The sequence below is a fragment of the Papaver somniferum genome, chromosome 7 (genome assembly GCF_003573695.1).
Source record: "Papaver somniferum cultivar HN1 chromosome 7, ASM357369v1, whole genome shotgun sequence".
NCBI classification, from domain to species: Eukaryota; Viridiplantae; Streptophyta; class Magnoliopsida; order Ranunculales; family Papaveraceae; genus Papaver; species Papaver somniferum.
The window spans coordinates 135,453,131-135,479,253 of NC_039364.1; the positions used below are offsets into that span (position 1 = coordinate 135,453,131).

Here is a 26,123-nt window from a genome sequence, read left to right on the forward strand (position 1 = left end):
GAGATGCTGTGCTGATTCAGTGATGCAGCTTTTGTTAGATTGTACTCGTGCTGCCGTGCAGTAGAAAGTAAAGGTCAAATATGGTAATAAAAACATAAACCAAAGGGTATATAATAGTTGCTGCTATTGGAGCATCAAACCGAGGATGCGAGTAATGAAGAGAAAAGGAAAAAAAGAGAGCAGAAAAAGATCAGGGTGCTCAGCACCAAAGACGCAGGCCTTATGTGTTATATCATTCAATCTCTCTCTCTTATGGGTACAGTGAGAAAGAGAGAACAGAGATTCTGTAGAGAGAAAAGGGTGGGGGGTTTATCATTTATCATTGTGGAGGTTTTGTTTTAGGTTTGAGTGAATCTTTATTAGACGAATGAGAAAGAGTGTAAACAGAAAAAGACGAATGTGGGTAATGGTCGTCTGATATTTGCAGCCAAAGATGAGGGGGGCCAACTTAAAAACATTGACAACACTCCCATTCTATCTGTATCATCGACTCTCTCTTTATATTTTGTTGGTTAATGAATGCAGCAGTCTGTCTCTCTCTGGATGACATTTTCTCAAACAGTTCTCGGTCAGTAATAATACTGACATGCAATTTAACCGAAAGGAACAGTCTTATTAGTATTTCTCTCTACCTCTCCTTTTATCTTTATACAGTAGAGACATTCATTGAAGGCTAATTAAGGTCGTGGATAATAGGTTCTCTGATATTTATTGATGGCCTACAATTTGAAAAGAAAAGAAGAAAAAAAGATTGAAAGAAAGAAAGAAAGAAAATAAAGAAAAAGGAAGAGAAAAAAAGAAAAGAAAAGAAAAGCAAAGACATGGGTGTGGGTTCTGTACTGTGTCTTCAGTTTGTCCCCCCACAAACCCATGACCCAATTCTTTCTTTCTTTATCTCTCTCAACCATGTATGTGAATGTGTATATGTGGAATTTTAATAAGAGAGAGTGTTTACTTACTGTCCACAACCCACCATCAACATTGGCTTTTTGCCTTTTGTTTTGTGTGTTTTTCTTTCTCTTTGTAATTGTCTATGTCTGCTACTACTGCTCCCTCCTCTGCTCACTACTGCAAATGGGGGAGTGGAATCATACTTTGAGTTTCTTGTTATTATTTGATCTTCTTCCTATTCCATCATTTTTTTGTTTCTCATCTTTCTTTCTTTATTTCTTGTACTCGTATTTCACTTTTTTCATGTTTATCAATTTTGTTTCTTGTCAACCTTTAGTTAGTGGCAATAGCTTCATCGCTCTAAAAAAGAATGAATTTCTTGCTACTTTTTGATTTTCCGTCCAGTTTTCTTGTGTTTTAGCGCTTTGGGCTGTCTGCAATTCACTGTTTATTTTATTTTGCTTCTAATACCTATCACTCTATATATAATTCCCTGTTTTCGGGTGGGAAGAATACTGGGAATTCATGGAATTTGATCTCAACCATGATATGAAGGAGGGGGATAACATTGTTAGTTATCATGGAGATTATGATAAAGATGGTGTTGCTGGTGGCGGTGGGTGCTCTTTGTCTTCATCATCTTCATGTTGTTCTTCTAATTCAGCGTCTTCTTCAATCTATTTGGAATTGTGGCATGCTTGTGCTGGCCCTCTCACTTCCCTACCCAAGAAAGGGAGTGTCGTTGTCTACTTCCCACAAGGTCACTTGGAGCAGGCCAATTTCTCCCCATCCCTTCCATGCTCGGAGAATCCAAGCTTTGGCCTCCAGCCTCAGATCTTCTGCAGAGTTGTTAACGTGCAATTACTTGTATGTTGTAACTTTCTATCTATAAAAATTTGTTGGTTTCATGTTGGTGTGTCACTCTCTCATCTTGCTTGTTTGTTTCCCTTTTCCTATGTGTATGGAGTTAGGCCAACAAGGAGAATGATGAGGTCTACACACAGTTGACCTTGTTCCCTCAGCCAGAGGTATGTATGCTATTCAAATTTCTCAAGAGTTGCTCATATACTTAATCTTATTGGTGCCATGGAGTGATAGCAGTAATGTCAAGAAACTAAGAAAGCCTACTGATTAATAATTCTGTCTTTATAGTATTGGCATATCGCGGGACGTTAGCTAATTTTACTCAGTTTCGAAGCATAATGTATCTATATATGTTTCGTGTAGTCGGGGGACATAGATTTAGGAGGGAAAGGACATGAAGAGGAAGTGGGAGTGGAGGAAGAAGGGGTTGGAGATTTACCGTCGAAATCGACTCCGCACATGTTCTGCAAAACCTTAACAGCTTCAGACACTAGTACTCATGGTGGTTTTTCTGTGCCTCGAAGAGCCGCAGAAGACTGTTTTCCGCCTTTAGTAAGAATTCCATTTGTGCTTCATTTCTCCTCTATCATAACTGATTTGTTAAAATTTGTTTTCAATTTTGTTGGAGCTTGATGGTACTTTGTGCTGCAGGATTACAAACAGCAAAGACCCTCTCAGGAGCTTGTGGCCACAGATTTGCACGGCGTGCAATGGAGGTTTCGGCATATTTACAGAGGTCAGTTTTGATAAATATTAGTACAGCACATTCTCTCCATTAAAGTGAATTTCTTACACAAATAGAATGTGGATTTTCAGGTCAGCCACGTCGTCATCTACTTACTACTGGCTGGAGTATTTTTGTAAGCCAGAAGAATCTTGTCTCGGGAGATGCAGTTCTATTTCTGAGGTATTAATGGCTAATTGAAATCTATGCTCAACTATTTCAAATTTTGTCTGGAACCTCATGTGAGATGTTGTGGATTCGTAGAGGAGAAAACGGAGAACTGAGGTTGGGAATTAGACGAGCTGGTCGACCTAGAAACAGTATTCCTAATTCAATTCTTGGAGACCAGATTACAAACCTCAATATTCTTTCTCCAGTGGCTAATGCAGTATCCACCAGGAGCATGTTTCATGTTTTTCACAGCCCCAGGTATACTTATATAGTTTTATACTGTATCATCTGACTGGTTCAAGCAAAGCATGAAATACTCACACAATCCCTTACATGCATATACTAATATAAGCGGGACTCATGTGAGGATGGACGAGTGACATTTAACTCTTCTTATTACATTTGCTCATGTTGCTATGTTAACAACCTTAGGTTTTCTTTTGACACGTAGAACAACATTTTTCATCTTTTCCGCATGGTAGGTAGAGAGATTGATATTACATCCAGGATTATGCCATATTCACTTGTTCAGACATGTTTAATACAGGGCCAATCCGGCAGAGTTTGTCATACCATACAAAAAGTATTTAAAAAGTATCAATCACCCTGCAGCTGTTGGGATGAGATTCAAGATGAGATTTGAGATGGAGGATACAGCAGAGAGGAGGTACACTAAACTTTCTTCCACCTTTTGATATTTTTTTTTTAATTGAAAATCACTGTTCAAGAAGAGAGTGATGTTTTGCAGGTGCAGTGGTTTAGTGACTGGAGTTAGTGATTTGGACCCCTATAGGTGGCGTGATTCGAAATGGAGATGCTTAAAGGTACATCCCTTGCATATTTGTGCTCAATTCTTGATTTTTCAGGTCAAAATGATCATATGTAACATTTAATTTTTCTTGGATTCACTTCAGCGAGACCAATTACTTTCTAGTCAACATATACTTGACAGCAATTCCTGTGCATGATTAATAACACTGATTTGTTGTCTTTAAAATTCCTTGTTTTAGTTATATGAGGATTCAGGATTCTGTTTCAATGAGTTTCATCCATTTGCTTTTTCAGTGTGTTTGTTCCTACTTAAAACCTTCGATACACTCAATATGTGAAACTGACTATACTCTATTACACTGAGCTTCTCTTAGTACTTGTAGTGTCTGAAATGAGTGCCTTCCAGTATTTTAGAGCAAACAGGTATAGTGACGATAACAAAATGCAAAATGTGAAACCACAATGATACATTATATCACTTCTATAGAAGGAACTTGAGAACAACTCAGATGAAATTGATGCCCATGTCAGTTAGCATGCCTGTACAGCCCATCTTATATGATGCAAGGTGGTATTAGATGATCAACATTTCATTACTTGTTATCCTCTAAAAAAAGGTAAGAACTTGTGCGGAAATCATTGTTTGCTTCTAATGTCAACGTATTTTGACGGCCAACAGGTCATGTGGGATGATGATCTTGTGGGCGATCATTTTGACCGAATTTCTCCATGGGAGATTGAACCCACCTCGTCTGCTCCAGTGCTGAGCATCCCGTCTGCTCCGAGGCTGAAGAAACTGCGGACATTGGAGTCAACATCGCCTGACCACCCTGTCTCAGGTATCTTGCTGTTAAATTTTGGCGAAGATAATTTAACGATATTGTAGTCTCTCAGTTTTGGCTTATTTCCTGTAGGGCCAGGAGGTGTTGAGTTCTTGGGTTTCAATGAGTCTGGGAGATCCTCTAAGGTCTTGCAAGGTCAAGAAAATTTAGGTCTTAGGTCACCTTTCTATGTTGGTGACGGTAAAAACCAAGTAGTGGACTTCGCTATGCCCAACTCTACTAACAGAAGCCTCGCATCAAGTGGGTTTCAAGAGATTGGTATTAGTGATCGTTTCCGCGCGCAACCGAGTACTTTCACAGGCTTTTCGGGATCATCAAGATTCCAGGTCTTGCAAGGTCAAGAAATTTTCCCTTCCCTTTCTGTTCATGGAAGAACTGATTTCAACCAAATTGGTTCTGACAAGAGCAATCCACATTCTATAATGTTCAACTCTTACCAGAGACCATACCCAAATTTCTATCCTTTAGCTTCTACGGATGTTAGAGCAATGCTCATGCCGTACACAGATAAATTCAAAGAAAATCCTGATTTTATGACAAATTCTCAGAGAGAGCCTATGCAATCCAACTTGTCTTCCACTCAGCGAAGTTTCTCGGGTTTCTCTGCTATGACTGGAGATGAAATCTGCAATTCAAGTAACCCAAATCTTGTGAAAGAACAGAGGCCAGTAAACAGTGTATCTCCTCCACCTGTTACAGAGACAAATCTAGGAAGTCATAGTGACGAACTTCAAGACGGGACTAAAGTTTGTAAACTCTTTGGGTTCTCACTGACAGGAGAAGTTCCAACCTCAAACTCGCCAAATTCTAGCAAGAGGAGCTGTACTAAGGTAAGCTGAATCAGATGCAACTCTGGTATTAACTGTCTAAGCTTATTTCATTCTTTGTCTTACTGATTGTAAATAAGCCTGAGTGAAGGTTCACAAACAAGGCAACCTGGTGGGAAGAGCTGTTGATCTCTCAAGATTGGATAGCTACACGGACCTGCTAAGTGAACTAGAAAAGTTATTTAACATGGAAGGCCTTCTAAGTAATCCCGAGAAAGGATGGCAAATTGTATATACAGATAGCGAGAATGATATGATGGTTGTTGGGGATGATCCTTGGCAGTAAGCTTTCAAATCCTCTAAAAGACTTTAACTTTATGATCACGTTAATCATTATGATCAGTTTTAAATTCTCAATTTCTCTTTTATCATTTTTCAACTTGGGTGCTGTCCAGTGAGTTCTGTAGCATCGTGTCCAAGATTCATATCTATACACAGGAGGAAGTAGAAAAGATGACAATCGGAATGATCAGTGATGACACTCAAAGTTGCTTAGAAGAGGCACCTCCAGCAGTATTGGATGTTTCTAAGTCTTCTTCAGTGGGCCAGCTAGATTCTTCGCCAACTATAACTACGAATTGATGTCTGTAAACGAGTTTTATAACAAGTCGAAACTTTGCCAATTCTTGGGGTGGGTATATCGTGCTTTACAATTTTACTTTGTCGAAGCAGCACCTATCAGTGTTCACTTAAGGTAAACAATTCAAAATCTGTTGATATCATGTTTAAGCTGGGTTGTTGTCACTGGTATTTGTTTCAAAAATAAATAATCGTCATATTATACATGGGTGGCTATGGGGTGTGAATCATTTTGATTCTTGGCGGAGCATTTGAGCAAATTCCCATAATGGGAATTCTTACTGCGTACAAATTTGTGCTTTCTTATGGAGGGCGTTTGTACATTCTATCTGTCATGTAAAGAACTTGAGATCCACAACAGTTTAGAGTTTAAATTACCGCATCACGGCTTAGAACTAGATACCAGTAGAGGTATATAGGATCTAGACTCTACCTTAAGGTATATAACTAGTTCTTGAGGCAATCTGAATAGCCTTTTCGAACCTGTTGAGGCTAAAGAGCTATATCCTTTCTTTTAAAGTAAGGTTTCTATTTTAGAATGATTTTTTGGGCACCACAGTTCTTTTTGGGGACCATGATTTGATTAGGTCACCTTCCCTATAATTATAAGAGGTGTCCTAAAAGGTGGAGATGACTAGTTTACTCTTTTACCTAATTAAAATTATAACTAATCTACAACTTTTTCTTCCTCTATTCTATAATTTTTCTTCTTCTATTATGATCATTTAAACCTGATCATATACAAATCTAATCAAAATCATCAAATTTTCATCGTTGATGAATCAATTTTTTATAAACAAACCTGTCAATAAGTTCCCACAAACCTACTACTTCTAATTCGTTTTTGATTGAAATTTTGAGCCGTAGTCATCAAAATTTGTTGAATTTGGAGGTTACAGTAGTAAGTTCGGTTAGGATAATTTTGAAAAAAACCCTAGTTTTACGACCGAACTTTTAAAAATGAAGAACACTTTGGCTAAGATTTTTTTTGCCTAACCGAACACCTGAGTTCGGTTGAGTCGCAAAAATAATTTTAAAAACGAACTATTCTCTATATAGCCAAATGTTGAGTTCGGTTTAATCGCAAAAAAAAAAAAAAAAAAAAAAAAAAAATCCTAACCGAACTTTAGTCTGAAAACCTATATAATGAGTTCGGTTAACTCGCAATTTTTTCTGCTAACCGAACGTAGAATTCGGCAATGTTTTATAAACTTTAGGATCATGCCGAACCTATAGATTTTAAGTGCATGAAAAAACTAAGGATTCGGCTGAATGACTGGTTCGTAGAGATTTTGCGAACCTACCGAACTCTGTTGTTTAAAGTTTAGTTATAACGTGGTCGAGTCGATTGAACCGAACAAAACTCTGTAAACTCAAGCATAGTAGTTCGGTTACATTTTGATTTTTCATCAGCTAGTCGATAAACAAAAACTCCATTAAAGCTCTGGTTCGGTTGTCTGTGATTTTGGATTTATTAACCGAAGTGCATTTGCAGAAAGTTCGGTTACATGTTCTTCATATAATGTAACCGAACTATGTTGACCTGGTTGAAATTTTTTGTTACAATTTTGATTTTGAAGATATTTTAGGCCATTTATAGCAACACTCACTAAGTTACAAGCATACTTCGGTACCCAGAGGATGTTTTTTTCTCCATATTCACCCATCTCAAAATAATTGTTTTCTCCATCTTCTTCTTCTTCTTCTATTACTTTAATCACTCAATAATTCTACTTCTTTTAAAAATCATCTATTAATTTAACGTTAATCAATGATTAATCACACTAACTAATCATTATACAAAAATAATCAGGAGGGTAATTTTGGCATTAATATAAATAATTAGATAAGGGGTGATCTAGATTTACTTTTAATATCTTACCCAAAATAAAACAATGATCCCTCCAAAAAAGGCTGGTCCCAAAAAACCGTTCATATTTTATGTCTGCTTTTGAGGATCCATTATTTACTTTTAGTATCTGAAAAATAACTGAGTATTGTTCTTGGTGTGTGGGCTTTACCTAGCTGTATACTTTACTTACTGTTTTCTGTATTACTAGGATTAGACACTTGGAAATTGAGACACCTGCTGGGGTGTTTAGGCCTTTTTTTTTTTCTTTTCTTTTTTCTTTTCGTAGAAATTGAATAAATATCCCTTTTTTTTTAAGGATCTTCACAAATACCTCTAAAGGGTATATTTTAAGTTTGTAAGGTCTAGTTTTTGGCACATTTAAAATTATATTAAGTCAATTCAACCTCTGTAGGAGGTTGGGTTGACGTTTTCACGCGTCAAGAACATACTAGTTCATTTTCATTTTCCACTTAAAATATACACCTTAAGGGTATTTTTACAAAGAAAAGAAAAAGAGGGGTATCTAAATAATCCTCCCTTTTTTTGATCAAAACAGCTGATAAATATGACTATAATATCTTGGAACACATGGGTGTGGTAGTAAGAAAACTAGACACCTGAAACTAAATCTAAAAAATCTTTCCTTAAAAACTTTTATCAGATTACTCGAACACATACCTGGTAGATCCAATAGGCAAAGCTGGAGGCTTAGTCTTGGCATGGGTAGATCATTTCGACTTTGAGATTGTACACTGAAATTTAAAGAACGCGCGATTGGTGGATAGAGGAAAAAGACAAAAACTGAATCCAAATATCAAATCAGGATCACCCCTTATCTAAGTATCTTATGTAATTCCTAATCTACCCCTCACTAATCAGGTTTAGTGTTTTAATTATAATTATGAAAAATCTTAAGTATTTGTTAAATGATTAGTGTGTATTTTTATTTGTATTTGGATGAGTGAGGTGAGAGTAGAAGGAGGGAAAAAATATTTGAGATAGAACTTTTTTTGGTGAAAATGGAGGATGATTGTGAAGAGAGAATTGTTGCTGCTGAATCTTTAGCTTAACTACAACAAGGAGCATATCTTGAATCTTCAGCTAATGAAAACAACTCATAATTGAAAATCTTTGTTGAGCCAACACCCTTGAATGATGATTTTTACGAGCATGGAGAATTTTTTGAAGAACCTACACAAGAAAGTAAACTAGCACAACATACAAGCATCCCCACTACACAAGTAAAGCTGCTAAGAGGTTGAAAATTTGATTTTTTTTTTCTTTGAATCCACCATTTTTACAGCTGAAAAAGCTCGGTGCCGGCATGGACGTGGTATGAATACAATGCCGGCAGCACCATTACCGGCATAGTATTCATATTACGGCCATGCCGGCAGCCCATTTTGAAATACAATCCTGCATAGTATTTTACCAAAAAACTATGCCGGTACAAAAGTTATTTTTTATCTACCACGGAATATGCTACCGACATAGTTTAATTGTGAAGTTACCATGCCGGTACTGCATGAAAAACATACAGGAAGCAGTGTCTTCCAAAGATAAATACCGGCATGGTAAATTAATTAACTACGGTCCCGACGTGGAACCATAGATAACAAACATGCCGGCACACCCACCGGCATTGTTCATTTATAACATTATCATGCCGGTACCTACAAAAAAACATACAGGACGGAGTGTTTTCCAAAGCTAAATGCCGGCATGGTATATGAATTATAGGTTACGCCGGAAACAGGTACCGGCGTGGAACCATAGATAACAATAATGCCGGCACCTATGCTTCTGGCGTTGATTTCAGATGAATTTGTATGCCGGAAAAAGTTTCAAATTTGGTTTTCAGTTTCCGTTCAGTTTGACCATGCCGGAACTGTGGTCCGGCATAGTGTTTTTTTTTTTGGGAACTAATTTATTTTCTTTTCATTCGATCCTTAGGTTGTGATATATATTGATCCAACAAATGCAAGACCGCTTGGTCGAGATACGTCGGCATACTATAAAATGCCTCGGGTATGTTACCAAAGAATACTTTTCACCTAGTATCTTGAACTTTACTAATGGATTGCTTGTAATGAACCTTATAATGTTGTCCTTATGTAGGGAATAAAATCTAAAGAGGAAGCAATTTCTTGGGCTAAAGAGACGGCTCTTAAGAACATGTGTGTGTTGGTGAGGAATACTCAAGGTTCAAAGTTCCGTTTTGAGATGGTTTGCAAGAGAAGTTGGGTATACAATGAGAAGAATAGCCACAAGAGAAAGGGTTATGTATATCCAAAGAAGACTAATAGGGTATACAAGACTCGTACGAGGAAAGATAATTTCCCCTTTAAGCTTGTATTCAATTTAAGAGACAAGGACAATGAATGGGATTGTAAGGTGTGGTTCGGCTGTCATAACCACCCGGATCCGAAAGATTTTGTTGGTCACTCCCTAGTTGCGAAGCTAAAACCTCATGAATTGGAGGATGTAAAGAGATTGACCAAAGCATGTATTAAACCAAGAAAAATTCTCAGAGGCTTCAAGGAAAAGGATGAGACGAACGTGTCTTCTCTAAATACAATTTATAATGCACAAGAAAGTATTAGAAGGGTGGAATAGGAAGGGAGGAGCGTTATGCAATAATTTGAGAAGATTGCTTGGGATCACGACTACACGCGTATCATTAAAACAGGGTCGGACAACAAGCCCCTTCAAATATTCATTTCGCATCATTTTCTTGCAAAATTAGCTCATACATGTTTTGTTGTTCTTATGATGGATTGTACCTACAAGACAAATAAACACAATATGTCGTTGTTCAACATCGTGGGGCAAACATCTGACAAGGTATCATTCACATTGGCTTGTTGTTTAATGGAAAAATAGAGGGATTACAATTATATTTGGGCATTGCGACAATTGAAATTACTCTTCCGGGAAAATCATCTTCCGAGGGTCATCATAACCGATCAAGATGACGCATTAATGAATGCAATATACGCGTCTTCCCGGGTGCACAAAATTTCCTATGTACATATCATATACGTCAAAATGTGATAAAAGCTTGTCATGCCTTGTTTGAACCCACTAAGGCAGATATTAAGAAGATAATGATTGTTTAATTAGAGGAAGACGTTCGCACGAACAAATTATCACCCTAAGAAGAAGAAGATGAAAGAGGCAAGATCAAAGAGCGAGTAGACAAAGAACATGATGAAAATAATAAAAGTGGTTGGAATTTCTAAGAGATTGGGAGAAAGTTTATTGGTCTCTTACCGAGGATATGTACGAAAAGATATTGGACAAGTTTATTGCCAACTGGAACGAAGTTTATCCCCTGCCGTCTCGTATTGTCAATGGTTGGATAAGTTCAAGGAAAAATTTGTGCGTGTATGGACAAACCGGTATAGACACTACGGGAATGAAGCAACTAGTATAGCGGAATCCGCTCATGGGATATTTAAACGTATCATCGAGTCTAACCAAGAAAACGTGGTTACGGTCACCGAGGCAATGGAGCAATACTTTAAGAGTGATATCGATAGGATCAAGCAGGATTTTGAGAAAAGCTCATTGGAAAGGATGACTTCATTTCTTCAACATGGTAAGTTTCTCCAAGGAATAGAATTCAACGTATCTCATTGGGCAATAAAACATATGATGAGAGAAACGGAAAAGAAGATAAACTACGGAAAACCGGGTGATGTGTGTATTTGTCCCGACATGCCTTCATTGGGGCTTCCGTGTCGTCATATGCTTGTGAAGTATGAAGAAGTAATACCTATTGAGATTATTGATCCATTTTGGAAGCAACTATCTTTTACCCCTCCCCCAATGGAAGCTCCCAGACAATCGCCATGGGATACTAACGAAGCAAAGGAATTATACGAAGCTTACTCACGTGGAAACTCAGATAGCAAGCAAGTATTGTTGAGCCAACTAAGGATAATTACTCCCATGGATCTCATAAAGTGAAGATCCAACAAAGGGACATCCTCCGGGAAGACCACAAACCAAAACGACAAGGAGAAAACAAAGGAAAGAATTAAAAGAAATGAGTCAACGTAAATGTGAACTCGAGGCAAGTAAGAAACGAGATCTAACCGCTTGTGAGATTTCAGAAGCAAGTTTCACGGAAGCGTCGATTGTAAACAAAATGGGTAGGCCGAGAAAGGAACCGCTATCAAGTCAACAAAAAACGGCGGATTCCATCCACACCAAAAGCCGATGGATCGGAGGTAACAAAGAAAAGTGGTAGGCTGAAGAAGGTACCCACATCGATTGAACAAGAACAACAAGGTGAGCATTCTGAAGCCGCACCCATAGTCGATGTAGCGGAGGTTCCAAAGAAAAGGGGTAGGCCTCCAAAGGTTCCAACATCAAGCGACAAAGAACAACAAGGTGAGCATTCCGAAGCCACACCCGTAGTCGATGTAGCGGAGGTTCCAAAGAAAGGAGGTAGGCCGCCAAAGGTGCCAACATCAAGCGACAAAAAACAACAAGGTGAGCATTCCGAAGCCACACCCATAGTCGATGTAGCGGAGGTTCAAAATAAAAGGGGTAGTCAGCCAAAGGTGTCAACATCAAGCGACAAAAAACAACAAGGTGACGAGGCAGCGGTGCCAAACAATAAGGGAAGGCCGAATAGGGAACCTACATCAAGTCAAGTAAATCAAGGTGAAAATTCCGTAGCCACACCAAAAATAAGTGATAACAAAGGTAAGCGACCCATATCTAGTCAACAACAACATGATGGTGACAACTCTGTGGTCACAGCCAAAGTTGATGTAGTTTCGGTTCCACAGCGAAGGGGTAGGCCAAGGAGGTACGAACTCCCATCACATACTGAAGACATTGGAAGTGTAGAAATTGCTGAGGATGGATTGGATATAATTAAGCTAAAAGTTGGTAACATGAAGATGCTTAAGGATTCCAAAACAGGTAAGACTTATAGACATTACCATACCAAGATAGAGTCTTATGTAGAGCAACTTCCTGAGGTTATTCGCGAGTATATTGTATACACGGATGATGTCGATGGATATGGAAATTGTGGATATCATGCCGTGACCGAACAATTAGGAATCTTTGAGACGGCGGTTAGTAAAGGGATGATACCATGCCAATATGCTAGAAAGAGGATGGCCGAACAACTTATGAAAAAGAAGAGATTTTATGAGCAATTGGTTGGTGATGATAAAGGGTTTGATAATATGTATGCTCAAGTGTTAGGTCCCGAGCATGAGATGAAGTTCCTTCCTTCTCAATATTGGATGAGAATGCCGTTTTGTGGGCATCTAGTGGCGGATATATTTAATTGTATTGTTCATTATTTTACCCCCACAGTAGAAGTAACATTTACACCAAAGTGGAAAAAATGTGAAGGATCCCTTAAGAAGAGAAGAGTTGTTTTGGCGTTCGTGAACGGTAATCATTTCATTATTCTAAAACTCAAGAAAAATTGTCCATTGCCACCTGTTTGTGGGATGATTAAAAACAAGGATATAGATCCCAATATCTGGAAGGAATGGATGGCATTGTATGAAGAGAATCACCAATTTTGGGATGCATTGGCCTTATCGAAAAAACCTCTCCAAGAGAAGATGCAACCTCATACGTGTGGAATCAATGATGAGTAATTTGGATATATGTGGTTCACTAATACGCAACATTTTTTTTTGGAAGTGTGAATTGTAAACATTAAATCATATTTTGATGCCAATGCCGGCATGATTATGTTTCGTCATTACAACGCCGGAACACCTGTGCCGGCGTAGAACTTAACTTTTGAAAATGTGCCAGAAATTCAGAAAAATATCCAGAGAAATTAGTAAATGTGCCGGCATTGAAATTAAACTAAAAACAGTGCGTTACTTTGACAAAAATAGTTTCCACCTGGAAATTGCAGACTACCGGCGTAGTATTCAAAAAAACCTTTAATGCCGAAACTCTGTAATTTTTGTGATTTTGAAAATTCAAGGTGCCGACATTGAGTTACGCTTTTCGACCATGCCGGTACTTAAGAAAAACTTAGAAATTTATGTGATCTTGGCACATTCAAACTCTGTAAAAGAGGTAATTTGACACTGGTTTATCAACATAGTAAATCAAATAACAACACTAGATTGTATAAAAAAAACAATCTCCAAAGTTAAGAGGTTCCAAACCGAAAACAAATAAAACATAAACCAAATCAAGCAAAGAGTTTAGCAAGACATACAAACAAACAAATTGTTTAAGACACACAAACAAACATAAACCAATACTAGATTATTCAAGACCAAACTAATACTACACAAGAAACACACGATCACTCGGTCCTTGACTTCTTCCGTTCGCCTCACAAGTCTTTTGCCTCTGGATCTTCAATTTTGTCTATCTTTTTCCCGACTTTCTCAATTTATTTCTGGGTCAACACCTCTCCTTTCTTGTTCTTTTTCTTAAAGAACTTTGACAAATTTCCTATCCGCTAACGATGTGGTCATATTTTTAAACATGTACTTAGTATGCACACTTATATAAGTTCATAGATATAAATTAAAAGAATAGGAAATGAACAAGAAGTACGTACCAACAACGTAAGGATCTTTTGTAGTCCGGGTACAGTAGTTTCAGCCGGCGTAGTGGAGGGAGGATCTGGTTGTGGAGGAACTTCTATAGTAGCCGGGCATACAATATAACGATGCGAGTACTTCCGATGACCTCTGAGAAAAGTTCGTTCGGTCTCATTACCGTTTTCCGCCAATTCTCAACCAACCATATCCAACACAAGTCCCCGTTCTTCCCTTTCCCTCCAATGTGCAAGAATGAGATTTGGGTTGTAAACTACCAGGGTATGGTTCTAATTTGCTTGGCATTGAGGAAAGTCATGAGAGAATTGCTGATAAGATGTATCCGTAAGATCTTTCTGCTTGTACCCAAGTTGGCGCATTATACGGCGAGGGTTGTGCATAACAAATCCTTTTGGATGAAATAACGGTATGTTGTAAAACAAAACATTGTCACGACTTGCAAAGTGAACTCCTCCGGCATTCCTATATGGGTCAAACACAACATCCTGGGCAGCCACGGAGTCCAAAGCCAATCTCATTGTGAATAACCGTTCCTTGTTATTGGGCTTCGGGGTAATGTCGAAGTAGTATTTATGAGCTAGGGCCTCATGTTGTTGATAATCATGCATTAACTTCAACCCTTTGTACCCCGTGAACAATGTTGGGAAGTGTTCATAAGCCCACACATATGCCAATGAAAGATCGTTCCAATGAAATGTGTAAGAAAATAAATAATTGGAAACTAACAAAATTAATGACAAAGATGACAAAATAAATAGTTTACTATACCTGAATTAAAGTGAAATAACCATTAATTTGACGGGCGTTCGCCTTATAAGCTCTACGCATTTCTGCCAAAAAATGTGCCAAGAAAGCAGTGCCCCATGAATATTCATGGACCCTATCCAAGGGATCCAAGTATTGTAGGTTGTTCATATGCACCCTGTTACCATTAGCGTCGGGGAATATAACGGTGCCCAAAGTGAACAACAGATAAGAAGCGGAAGTTTGCTGAACTTGTTCATGATTCAATTCCTTGTCCTTCGTATTCCCAAAAAATTGAACGAGATTGACGAACGTCCGGGAACGGTCTGTCTTGTACATATTTTCCATAGTCGTTTCCTTGTCCCACCCAAACAACTTTTTAGTCAGCTTATAGATCTTGTCCCATTCTAGGTCCTTATAGTGATCTCCTTCCTTAACGACTTTCCCAAGAACCTCTAGACCTAGTATTCTTTGGACATCTTCAGGGATAATGGTCATCTCGCAAAAAAAAATATGCATGGTATCAGTTTCACCAAAAAGCCTCTCCAAAAAGCAGTTCGCCGTGATGGAATCAGTGACCACATAATTTTCTATCACGGGATACAACCCAGATGCTCTGACTATTGCTTGAACTTCGGGACACTCTAACTCCAAAGGACTATATCACTTGATTGATGGAGGCTAACACGGAAGGCTTTCTTGTGGTCCTATAAAAACACACCAAACTAAATTAAATTCACTTGATCACAGATAAATAATATAATAACAAGATGCAAACGTCTTACATAAGTTTGATAGATCCAACGAGCCCAAGAGTGCTTGTAGTCAAATAAGAGTTGCGGGTTTACCGGTTGACCCCACTGTTTGCCATCATCGCGGTATGGAATCATGTCATATATTGTAGGAAGGTGGGCTAGGGGGTCCCTTTTACTTTTTCTTAGGGGCTTCATCTCCGACATCAGGTTGTCCTAAGCCACCTGCTTGTGAGGATGATCCACCTACTCAGTACGGTTTAGGAAATATTTTCCACTCATCATCATCATCACTGCTTGTGTCCCTCGTACGCTCACGAATGATGACCTTAGCACGATCCATATCAGAACGACTACGTGGAGCCCGCGAAGACTTAAGTTTTACTTCTTCAAAAGTTTTTCCCTTTCCTTTATTCATTTGTGCTGCTCTAGACCTACATCCCAATATGTAAACTGAGTTATAAACAGGAATCCGATATTAAATATACAATCAGTGCCGGCAGTTGTGCCGGCGTACTAAATGATTAAAATTCAACGCCAATTTTCTTGAATTTTATACAGAGAATTAACAAATTATGGGAATGAAAACCGGCATGGTTAGTAAACATATCGACATTGCCGGCAGTGGTGCCGGTATGGTGAAATAGAGATATCCTATGCCGGAAATGGTTGAATTTTGTACAGAGTTTTTAACAGAAGAAGCAAATTAAGACGGCATGTGATAGACACATTTTTGCGTCTAAATTGTACTCAATGTCTCTATTGTTAGTGCTCGATTTTTGTACTAATTTTGATGCTTTGTGTGTTTGTAGGTGTTTTTGGAGAAATACACTTGTGTGGAAAAAGTTGCTCAAAAGTGCTATTTGGACTCCCAGAGAAAAGTACTAAAGGCACCCTCAATTTGGATAAGGGGAACATCAGTTGGGCACCTGCTATTCTCACCCCCAGTTTTGTTAGGGGGACACCATCTTCAACATTTCAAAAATTCGTTTTGGTGGGAAAATTTTATTCTCAACTGTGTAACTTTCGATCGATTCTTGAAGGAGTTCTGGGTAGACTAAAGGGATGAAACTTAATGGGTAGTTGTGATATGTCCTAAAAAAGCTAGTATGGGTGTTTATTTCGATCAAATTTGTCTGGATAACTTGGTTTAATCCAAACAGGGAGTTGGAGGAAAAAAATGAGCTTACACGAGTTGTGGTGAATCTAAACGTGTACTGCACGTGTTTGGAAGCCTTAATCAACACTTTGGAACGTGAAGAAGATTTATAAGGAATTTAATCCAGCTGAAGATGCGTAAAAATCAAAATCATTGATAAAAAAGAAAGAAAATATCCCGAGTAAATGAAGATTATTTGGAGTTAATGGAGGAGATTCAATGTCGCAATCACGTATAAATATGTTCACAAGGTATCATAGAAGGGATGTCGAGAGTTTGGGGGGCTGAGGAGAGCCAGAGAAGAAGAAAAAAATCAAGTTACAGAGCTGCCATTTTTAATTTCCTAGTAAAGGGCAAGTCATGGCCAAATTAAGATAAGGACTCGGATTTCATCACCGTTTCCTTCTTGCCCGCTTTAGGAAAACGAAACCAAACGCGAACCTAAGCTTAAAAATTTGACTAGAACGAGACCTATAGGGTAACGAGCTTAGTAGGAAAGTCGTTCGAAAAATATTGGTTACTCTTTTAGCATACTTCGAAGTTCATGATGATTTCTGTGAGTTGAATGCGTGACTGCGCCGCCTTGTGATAGCGGTGAGGCCTTGCGTATCAAATCTCCACTGAGCTTCCCTCGCCTCAATTCAACTTACTTTGACTCGGATTGATTCCGGAGGGGTTTGCTTAAATTGTAACGAATTCTCTTTCGAAGGATTAGAAGCTGGTCTAGAAACAATCTAAGTGGAGCCATCATGCTTGTTGTTTGCTAGATTTTATAGGTTTGATTTGGTCGAGTCAGCCTTGTTTGTGATTGTGTAGAATTCCCTTGCAATTAAGAATGTCGAACTGGTATGATAGAAGCCAATACAATGATTATCGACCTGAATTTGAATATGTACATCATCCTTTTTATGACCATGTTGGGAATAGTGGTTGGGAACGCCATCCTTTGGAAGGATATGGGTCATACCCTGGTGAGCCCAATTACTATCCACACATGCATCAGTCTTACGAGCAAGAAGATTATAGTACTAGTTCTTCGTCTCTAGAGGATACAATCAAACTATTGAAAAGTAGTCCTTTTTATGATCCCTCTGTTCCTATTCCTCCATTAGAAGAGTCCCTCAGGAAGTTAGCTGAGTCAACGCGTAAGTTAGATGAGATGAATTGTATAATTATAGACGAAAGAACTACAATAATAAGTGAACCTTCTTTAGAAGACAACCTCAAGCGGATAGCTGAGACGAACGAAAGAATTGCTCGAAATTACTTGAATTGCCAATATAGTGTATCCAATAATACCCTTGAGAATGAAGATAGTTATTTACATAATCAAGATAACAAGGTTAGAATTGGTAGCACTACTTGTTTTGACGAGGTTCAATCTTTTTCATGTTATTATGATGAGGATAGTGTTGATGGAGAATCATACTTATGTAGGAATAGTGATCAGGAAATGGTTACTCCAATTGAGCTTTACAATGATAATATTATTTCTAGTTCAAATCCAAATAATTTTAATAATTATTCACCTATTCAAAAGGAAGAGGATTTGGCTAGAGATACCCTCGTTTTAGACGATGTAGTATTTCCTGTTTACAAAGCCGATAATGATTTAGAGGAATTAGTTTATTCTGAAAATAATGTTTTAGAGTCTAGCGATTTAGAAACAATAGTCTTAGACGAATAAGATGAACTCGTAGAGATTTTAAATATGAGTGAGGATGCATCACCTGAGTATAACCTAACAGAAGCAATTGACCATTTTCAGGATTCCGATGATCTAGAAATTAGGGAAATTGTAGTTAGTCTACCTAGAGACACACAAAACTCTAAGTTTGGGGGTGATTATCATTCTCCTTATGCTTTACCTTTAACTCTTAGAAAGTTCCCTCGTGTAGGGCTTGACATTTGTGCCTCAACCATCGTTCAAGATTATCTCCATACACGTTTTCCCGAACCTAATAATGTCCAGAAAGAAGTTCAGTCATTAGAAACCCATCCTCTGGTTTGCCCAGGATATGATACCCTTATTGACTTTGTTTTCCCACCAAATAGTTTTCTTCCAAATGTGGGAACGTTTATATTTCAAATGTGTCGAATATTTAGTTGTGAGACTAAACCTAAATGCTTTAGGAAATTAGAATCAACACATTTTCTTAAGAATGACTACCACCCTCACTGTGGTCAATTTTGTAAGTCAAACCTGATTGACTTAGAGGATCCCCAATTATTCAGGTTGTTGTTATGTGCTTCTAAATTTTTATTTGAGTTTTTACAGACTCTAAGACCTAATAATTCGGATCTCACTTTTGAGGAGTTGCAGCCTAAAAAAATATATTTAGACCCTTTTATAGAACATGAACCTGAACCTGAACCACAATTAGGTGTAGTTGTCTTAATCAGGAAACTAGGTAAGGGCATGCTAGTCTTTTTCATTTTCTTGGTCTACTGCAGTTTTCTTTGGTCATCTCTTTTTGGTTTTGAAGACCCACAGTTATTCCGGCTACTGTTATACGGTTCGAGTTGAATAATCCTTTCCTAAGTCTGGCTGAAGACTTTAAACTTAACACTTCTTGGGAGGTAACCCATGCTCATGCAACATGGTAATATCTTTCCTTAACTCTTTTTCTTCAAGTGGTAACAGTTTCTCCTTGTTCATGCTTTTAATTTTATCTTTAGAACATCGAGGACAATGTTAGATTTAAGTTTGGGGGTGGGGAAGAACTTTTTAGTTGCACTTTTGAAACTTCTAGCGTCACATGGTATCCGGTTAGCTAAGTTTACATACTGTTTCTCACCGAAAAGATATAAATTGGAATGCTAGGGATAACAACCTTTTGAGACATTAGAGAAAAAGACATTGAGATCCTTGAAATTCAGGAGAGAACTTGTTACTTTTAGAGGGTAACCGTGATGGACCTAACCATACATGATGGAAAGGCAAGTAGGTCAGGAAATGCCAGAAAGACAAAGCAACCTCACAATGTAGTCTTAGTTACTGGATTGCGACTCTCTCTCAGTAGAAACTTATCATCATCAACAAGCGGAGCGACATCAAAATCTATGAATAAAGTTGAAGACATTTTAGGTTTAGAAGCAACAATAGAAAAGAATAATTCAAAAATCAAAGTTGAAGTTATAAGAGCAAATGATATAAGTTGTTAGAATCCATGATACCAAGACATCACAAGTTGCGAAGATCCAAGTTTTGAAAGTCCTTCTCTCATGGCCATGTAAATTGTTGGCTTGTAATTTTTGTTTCCAACAAAAAAAAAACAAAAAAAAATGAAAAAAAAAACAAAAAAAAAATGAAAAATGAAAAAAATCATCGTTACATTTTGTTCAATAAGGCCAAAGGGGAGTAGAAATTTATAAGTCAAGCAAGAAATCGAAGAGAAGAGTTAATTGTCAAGGTTCTATGAGGTTCGATAGTTTATCATCAACAGTTAAAGACCGAAGAAGACGTTGTTTCTACTGAGCACTATGAGAGAGTCGAAGAAAGATACATTTGGTTGCTTTGTTAGCCCGCTTTCAATCTGGCACAAGATCTTTCTAGCACTGGTTTAACTCATCACACGTAATTAGTCCAGCTGTGTAGCAGATGTCCCTCTCATCTTTATCTCTCTCCTAATCTTATCCAGCTGTAAAGCAGCGGACGCATCTTACAATGTTTATCCAGCTGTGTAGCGGATATCTCTTTATCTAGCAGTGTTGCAGATGTGTCTCCCCTTTTCTTCAGTCAGCTTTAGAGCTGACACCTTTAATTTCTTTGGCATTCTAGTTACTTGGAGATAGGTTGAGAATATGTATGTCCTCATAGATCTTTGGATACTTGTGACCAATTAGAAGTCATGGTTTTGTGGGTACACCTCTGGTAAACCCTCCCGAGATTAACTCGGTTTTATTTTTTATTAGTTTTGTTCGAGGACTAGCAAATAATAAGTTTGGGGGTATTTGATAGACACATTTTTGTGTGTAAATTGTACTCAATGTCTCTATTGTTAGTGCTCGATTTTTGTACTAATTTTGATGCTTTGTGTGTTTGTAGGTGTTTTTGGAGAAATACACTTGTGTGGAAAAAGTTGCTCAAAAAGTGCTATTTGGACTCCCGGAGAAAAGTACTAAAGGAACCCTCAATTTGGATAAGGGGCACCTCAGTTGGGCACCTGCTATTCTCACCCCCAGTTTGGTTAGGGGGACACCATCTTCAACATTTCAAAAATTCGTTTTGGCGGGAAAATTTTATTCTCAACTGTGTAACTTTCGATCGATTCTTGAAGGAGTTCTGGGTAGACTAAAGGGATGAAACTTAATGGGTAGTTGTGATATGTCCTAACAAAGCTAGTATGGGTGTTTGTTTCGATCAAATTTGTCTGGATAACTTGGTTTAATCCAAACAGGGAGTTGGAGGAAAAACATGAGCTTACACGAGTTGTGGTGAATCTAAACGTGTATTGCACGTGTTTGGAAGCCTTAATCAACACTTTGGAACGTGAAGAAGATTTATAAGGAATTTAATCCAGCTGAAGATGCGTAAAAATCAAAATCATTGATAAAAAAAGAAAGAAAATATCCCGAGTAAATGAAGATTATTTGGAGTTAATGGAGGAGATTCAATGTCGCAATCACGTATAAATATGTTCACAAGGTATCATAGAAGGGATGTCGAGAGTTTGGGGGGCTGAGGAGAGCCAGAGAAGAAGAAAAAAATCAAGTTACAGAGCTGCCATTTTTCTGCTGCTGCTGAAGAACACGAAGAACATAAGACCCACAATGCGCAGTCTTATTTTGCTACAATTTCAGCGACTGTCGTGCGACAGTCTTATTTGTTACAGTGACAGTCTTATTTGTTACTGTCGCAGGACAATTTTATTTGTCGAGGGTCGTAGTTCTCTGGTTTGTAACAAATATAATTGTTACAAACCCGGTTTTGAATTCTTTCTCCCTTTTCATCATTTGTAAACACCCTTTGAGCAATAAAAATGATTTTTGAGCGTGTTTCCAACATGATGAGCGGCTAATTCTCCCACAACCAAGGAAATGAGGAAGCTATTTACGCATGAATAATTGGTAACTATTTTGTTTTCTCTAATATTTAATTATAATTCACTCAATCGGTGCTTTTGCAGAGTTTTAAATTGTTTGCGTAATTTTCCTAATCAGTTGTGATTCAATTAGATAGGTTATGCTTTGTTTAGATAATCTATGCTTAAGGGATACAATTGATGTTTGAGAATTTGCTTGATTATTAGTGAGTTAAGATATAAAGGACTTAAAAGATAATTAGAGTTTTGGATTATTTACCATCATTAATTCATGTGTAATAGTGGAATCAGTGTCTTGGTTGTTTTCTCATACCTCTCGCCCACTTTGTTAATATTTTTGTATATAATTTTATTAAATCTTTAAATTTAATCTTCACAAGTCCGAGAGTTTGAACCTCATTACTACAACATCATTCAAAAATCATTATCATTTTGGCGCCGCCAACGCGGATTTGTGATTAGGTAGAATTTTTAGGTTTTTTTTATTTCATTTGTTCTTTTTACGTTTCTTTGGGTGTGTCTTTGTATTACAGGTTTGAAGTTGGATACTAAAGACTTGGAATCAAAGCTTAAAGCTAAAAGAAAAGGAAAAAGACAAAGCAAAAAAAAAGAGCGAAAGAAAAAATTAAAAAAAAAAAGAGAGAGAGAGAATTTATTTATTTATTTATTTTTAGAGACCTTCCATTTTTTGTAATTATTATTATTTTTTTTTATTTCTTTTCTTTTGCACTTTATTTGGACTTTGGACTTGGACAATTATTTTATTTTATTTTAAACCCTAAGGAAGGGTACATTAAATATAAATCTGTTTGCAGGGAAGGACGACGATCACAATATCGTCTCGGCCCCTCGGGTTCGCACATGACATAGGAGTCGTGGCCCGAGTCGACTTCAGCGGTTCTGCGCCCGTCTGGTACGGGAGGTAAGCTTTCGAAACACCCGCGAATCCCCTGTCAGCGGGTTTATTGTATGCCTTAAGGTGAATATATGCTGAGGATTTGAATACGATTGTTTTAATTTCCTAGTAAAGGGCAAGGCCTTGCCAAATTAAGATAAGGACTCGGATTTCATCACCGTTTCCTTCTTGCCCGCTTTAGGAAAACGAAACCAAACGCGAACCTGAGCTTAAAATTTTGACTAGAACGAGACCTACAGGGTAACGAGCTTAGTAGGAAAGTCGTTCGAAAAATATTGGTTACTCTTTTAGCATACTTCGAAGTTCATGATGGTTTCTGTGAGTTGAATGTGTGATTGTGCCGCCTTGTGATAGCGGTGAGGCCTTGGGTATCAAAGCTCCACTGAGCTTCCCTCGCCTCAATTCAACTTACTTTGACTCGGATTGATTCCAGAGGGGTTTGCTTAAATTGTAACGAATTCCCTTTCGAAGGATTAGAAGATGGTCTAGAAACAATCTAAGTGGAGCCATCATGCTTTTTGTTTGCTAGATAAATTAGGCTTGTTGTGGTCCAGTCAGCCTTCTTTGTGTTTGTTTAGAATTCCCTTGCAGTTAGGATGTCAAACTGGTATTATAATAGCCATCGCAATGAATATGATTATCCAACTGAACAATATGGACATTACTCTTAACATAGTGTGAATAGTGGTTGGGAACGCCAACCTTTGGAAGGATATGCGTCATACCCTGGTGAGCCCAGTTACTATCCACACGTGCATCAGTCTTACGAGCAAGAAGATTATAGTACTAGTTCTTCGTCTCTAGAGGATACAATCAAACTATTGAAAAGTAGTCCTTTTTATGATCCCTCTGTTCCTATTCCTCCTTTAGAAGAGTCCCTCAGGAAGTTAGCTGAGTCGACGCGTAAGTTAGCTGAGATGAATAGTATAATTATAGATGAAAGAACTACAATAATGAGTGAACCTTCTTTAGAAGACAACCTCAAGCGGATAGCTGAGACGAACAAAAGAATTGCTCGAAATTACTTGAATTGCCAATATAGTGTATCCAATAATACCCTTGAGAATGAAGATAGTTATTTACATAATCAAGATAACAAGGTTAGAATTGGTAGCACTACTTGTTTTGATGAGGTTCGATCTTTTTCATTTTATTATGATGAGGATAGTGTTGATGGAGAATCATACTTATGTAGGAATAGTGATCAGGAAATGGTTACTCCAATTGAGCTTTACAATGATAATATTATTTCTAGTTCAAATCCAAATAATTTTAATAATTATTCACCTATTCAAAAGGAAGAGGATTTGGCTAGAGATACCCTCGTTTTAGACGATGTAGTATTTCCTGTTTACAAAGCCGATAATGATTTAGAGGAATTAGTTTATTCTGAAAATAATGTTTTAGAGTCTAGCGATTTAGAAACAATAGTCTTAGACGAATAAGATGAACTCGTAGAGATTTTAAATATGAGTGAGGATGCATCACCTGAGTATAACCTAACAGAAGCAATTGACCATTTTCAGGATTCCGATGATCTAGAAATTAGGGAAATTGTAGTTAGTCTACCTAGAGACACACAAAACTCTAAGTTTGGGGGTGATTATCATTCTCCTTATGCTTTACCTTTAACTCTTAGAAAGTTCCCTCGTGTAGGGCTTGACATTTGTGCCTCAACCATCGTTCAAGATTATCTCCATACACGTTTTCCCGAACCTAATAATGTCCAGAAAGAAGTTCAGTCATTAGAAACCCATCCTCTGGTTTGCCCAGGATATGATACCCTTATTGACTTTGTTTTCCCACCAAATAGTTTTCTTCCAAATGTGGGAACGTTTATATTTCAAATGTGTCGAATATTTAGTTGTGAGACTAAACCTAAATGCTTTAGGAAATTAGAATCAACACATTTTCTTAAGAATGACTACTACCCTCACTGTGGTCAATTTTGTAAGTCAAACCTGATTGACTTAGAGGATCCCCAATTATTCAGGTTGTTGTTATGTGCTTCTAAATTTTTATTTGAGTTTTTACAGACTCTAAGACCTAATAATTCGGATCTCACTTTTGAGGAGTTGCAGCCTAAAAAAATATATTTAGACCCTTTTATAGAACATGAACCTGAACCTGAACCACAATTAGGTGTAGTTGTCTTAATCAGGAAACTAGGTAAGGGCATGCTAGTCTTTTTCATTTTCTTGGTCTACTGCAGTTTTCTTTGGTCATCTCTTTTTGGTTTTGAAGACCCACAGTTATTCCGGCTACTGTTATACGGTTCGAGTTGAATAATCCTTTCCTAAGTCTGGCTGAAGACTTTAAACTTAACACTTCTTGGGAGGTAACCCATGCTCATGCAACATGGTAATATCTTTCCTTAACTCTTTTTCTTCAAGTGGTAACAGTTTCTCCTTGTTCATGCTTTTAATTTTATCTTTAGAACATCGAGGACAATGTTAGATTTAAGTTTGGGGGTGGGGAAGAACTTTTTAGTTGCACTTTTGAAACTTCTAGCGTCACATGGTATCCGGTTAGCTAAGTTTACATACTGTTTCTCACCGAAAAGATATAAATTGGAATGCTAGGGATAACAACCTTTTGAGACATTAGAGAAAAAGACATTGAGATCCTTGAAATTCAGGAGAGAACTTGTTACTTTTAGAGGGTAACCGTGATGGACCTAACCATACATGATGGAAAGGCAAGTAGGTCAGGAAATGCCAGAAAGACAAAGCAACCTCACAATGTAGTCTTAGTTACTGGATTGCGACTCTCTCTCAGTAGAAACTTATCATCATCAACAAGCGGAGCGACATCAAAATCTATGAATAAAGTTGAAGACATTTTAGGTTTAGAAGCAACAATAGAAAAGAATAATTCAAAAATCAAAGTTGAAGTTATAAGAGCAAATGATATAAGTTGTTAGAATCCATGATACCAAGACATCACAAGTTGCGAAGATCCAAGTTTTGAAAGTCCTTCTCTCATGGCCATGTAAATTGTTGGCTTGTAATTTTTGTTTCCAACAAAAAAAAAACAAAAAAAAATGAAAAAAAAAACAAAAAAAAAATGAAAAATGAAAAAAATCATCGTTACATTTTGTTCAATAAGGCCAAAGGGGAGTAGAAATTTATAAGTCAAGCAAGAAATCGAAGAGAAGAGTTAATTGTCAAGGTTCTATGAGGTTCGATAGTTTATCATCAACAGTTAAAGACCGAAGAAGACGTTGTTTCTACTGAGCACTATGAGAGAGTCGAAGAAAGATACATTTGGTTGCTTTGTTAGCCCGCTTTCAATCTGGCACAAGATCTTTCTAGCACTGGTTTAACTCATCACACGTAATTAGTCCAGCTGTGTAGCAGATGTCCCTCTCATCTTTATCTCTCTCCTAATCTTATCCAGCTGTAAAGCAGCGGACGT

At 37.6% G+C, this 26,123-nt stretch overlaps 1 protein-coding gene across 3 annotated transcripts; it reads left to right on the top strand.

Moving 5' to 3' along the window:
- The first annotated feature begins 794 nt into the window (after positions 1-794).
- On the top strand, positions 795-6,049 carry LOC113298515 (auxin response factor 4-like). 3 transcript variants are annotated; one of them, XM_026547281.1, is made up of 12 exons: positions 802-1,758; positions 1,863-1,919; positions 2,119-2,307; positions 2,407-2,491; positions 2,572-2,662; positions 2,744-2,908; positions 3,198-3,317; positions 3,399-3,474; positions 4,101-4,260; positions 4,342-5,093; positions 5,182-5,372; positions 5,486-6,049. In XM_026547281.1, exons 1-12 carry the CDS (start codon positions 1,417-1,419, stop codon positions 5,670-5,672), a joined length of 2,415 nt encoding a protein of 804 aa, XP_026403066.1. In that variant the 5' UTR covers positions 802-1,416; the 3' UTR covers positions 5,673-6,049. The 3 variants fall into 3 exon arrangements, with proteins under 3 accessions (XP_026403067.1, XP_026403066.1, XP_026403065.1); XM_026547280.1 differs by having other exon boundaries at positions 804-1,758; positions 4,336-5,093; XM_026547282.1 differs by lacking the exon at positions 5,486-6,049 and having other exon boundaries at positions 795-1,758; positions 4,336-5,093; positions 5,171-5,311.
- Positions 6,050-26,123: the final 20,074 nt, after the last annotated feature.

Bases quoted from the DNA above. Each gene is read 5' to 3' on its own strand.
- LOC113298515 (XM_026547280.1), top strand. From the start codon at position 1,417: ATGGAATTTGATCTCAACCATGATATGAAGGAGGGGGATAACATTGTT. The intron at 2,492-2,571 runs GTCAGTTTTGAT...GTGGATTTTCAG, and splicing joins GTTTCGGCATATTTACAGAG to GTCAGCCACGTCGTCATCTA. The intron at 5,373-5,485 runs GTAAGCTTTCAA...GGTGCTGTCCAG, and splicing joins GTTGGGGATGATCCTTGGCA to TGAGTTCTGTAGCATCGTGT.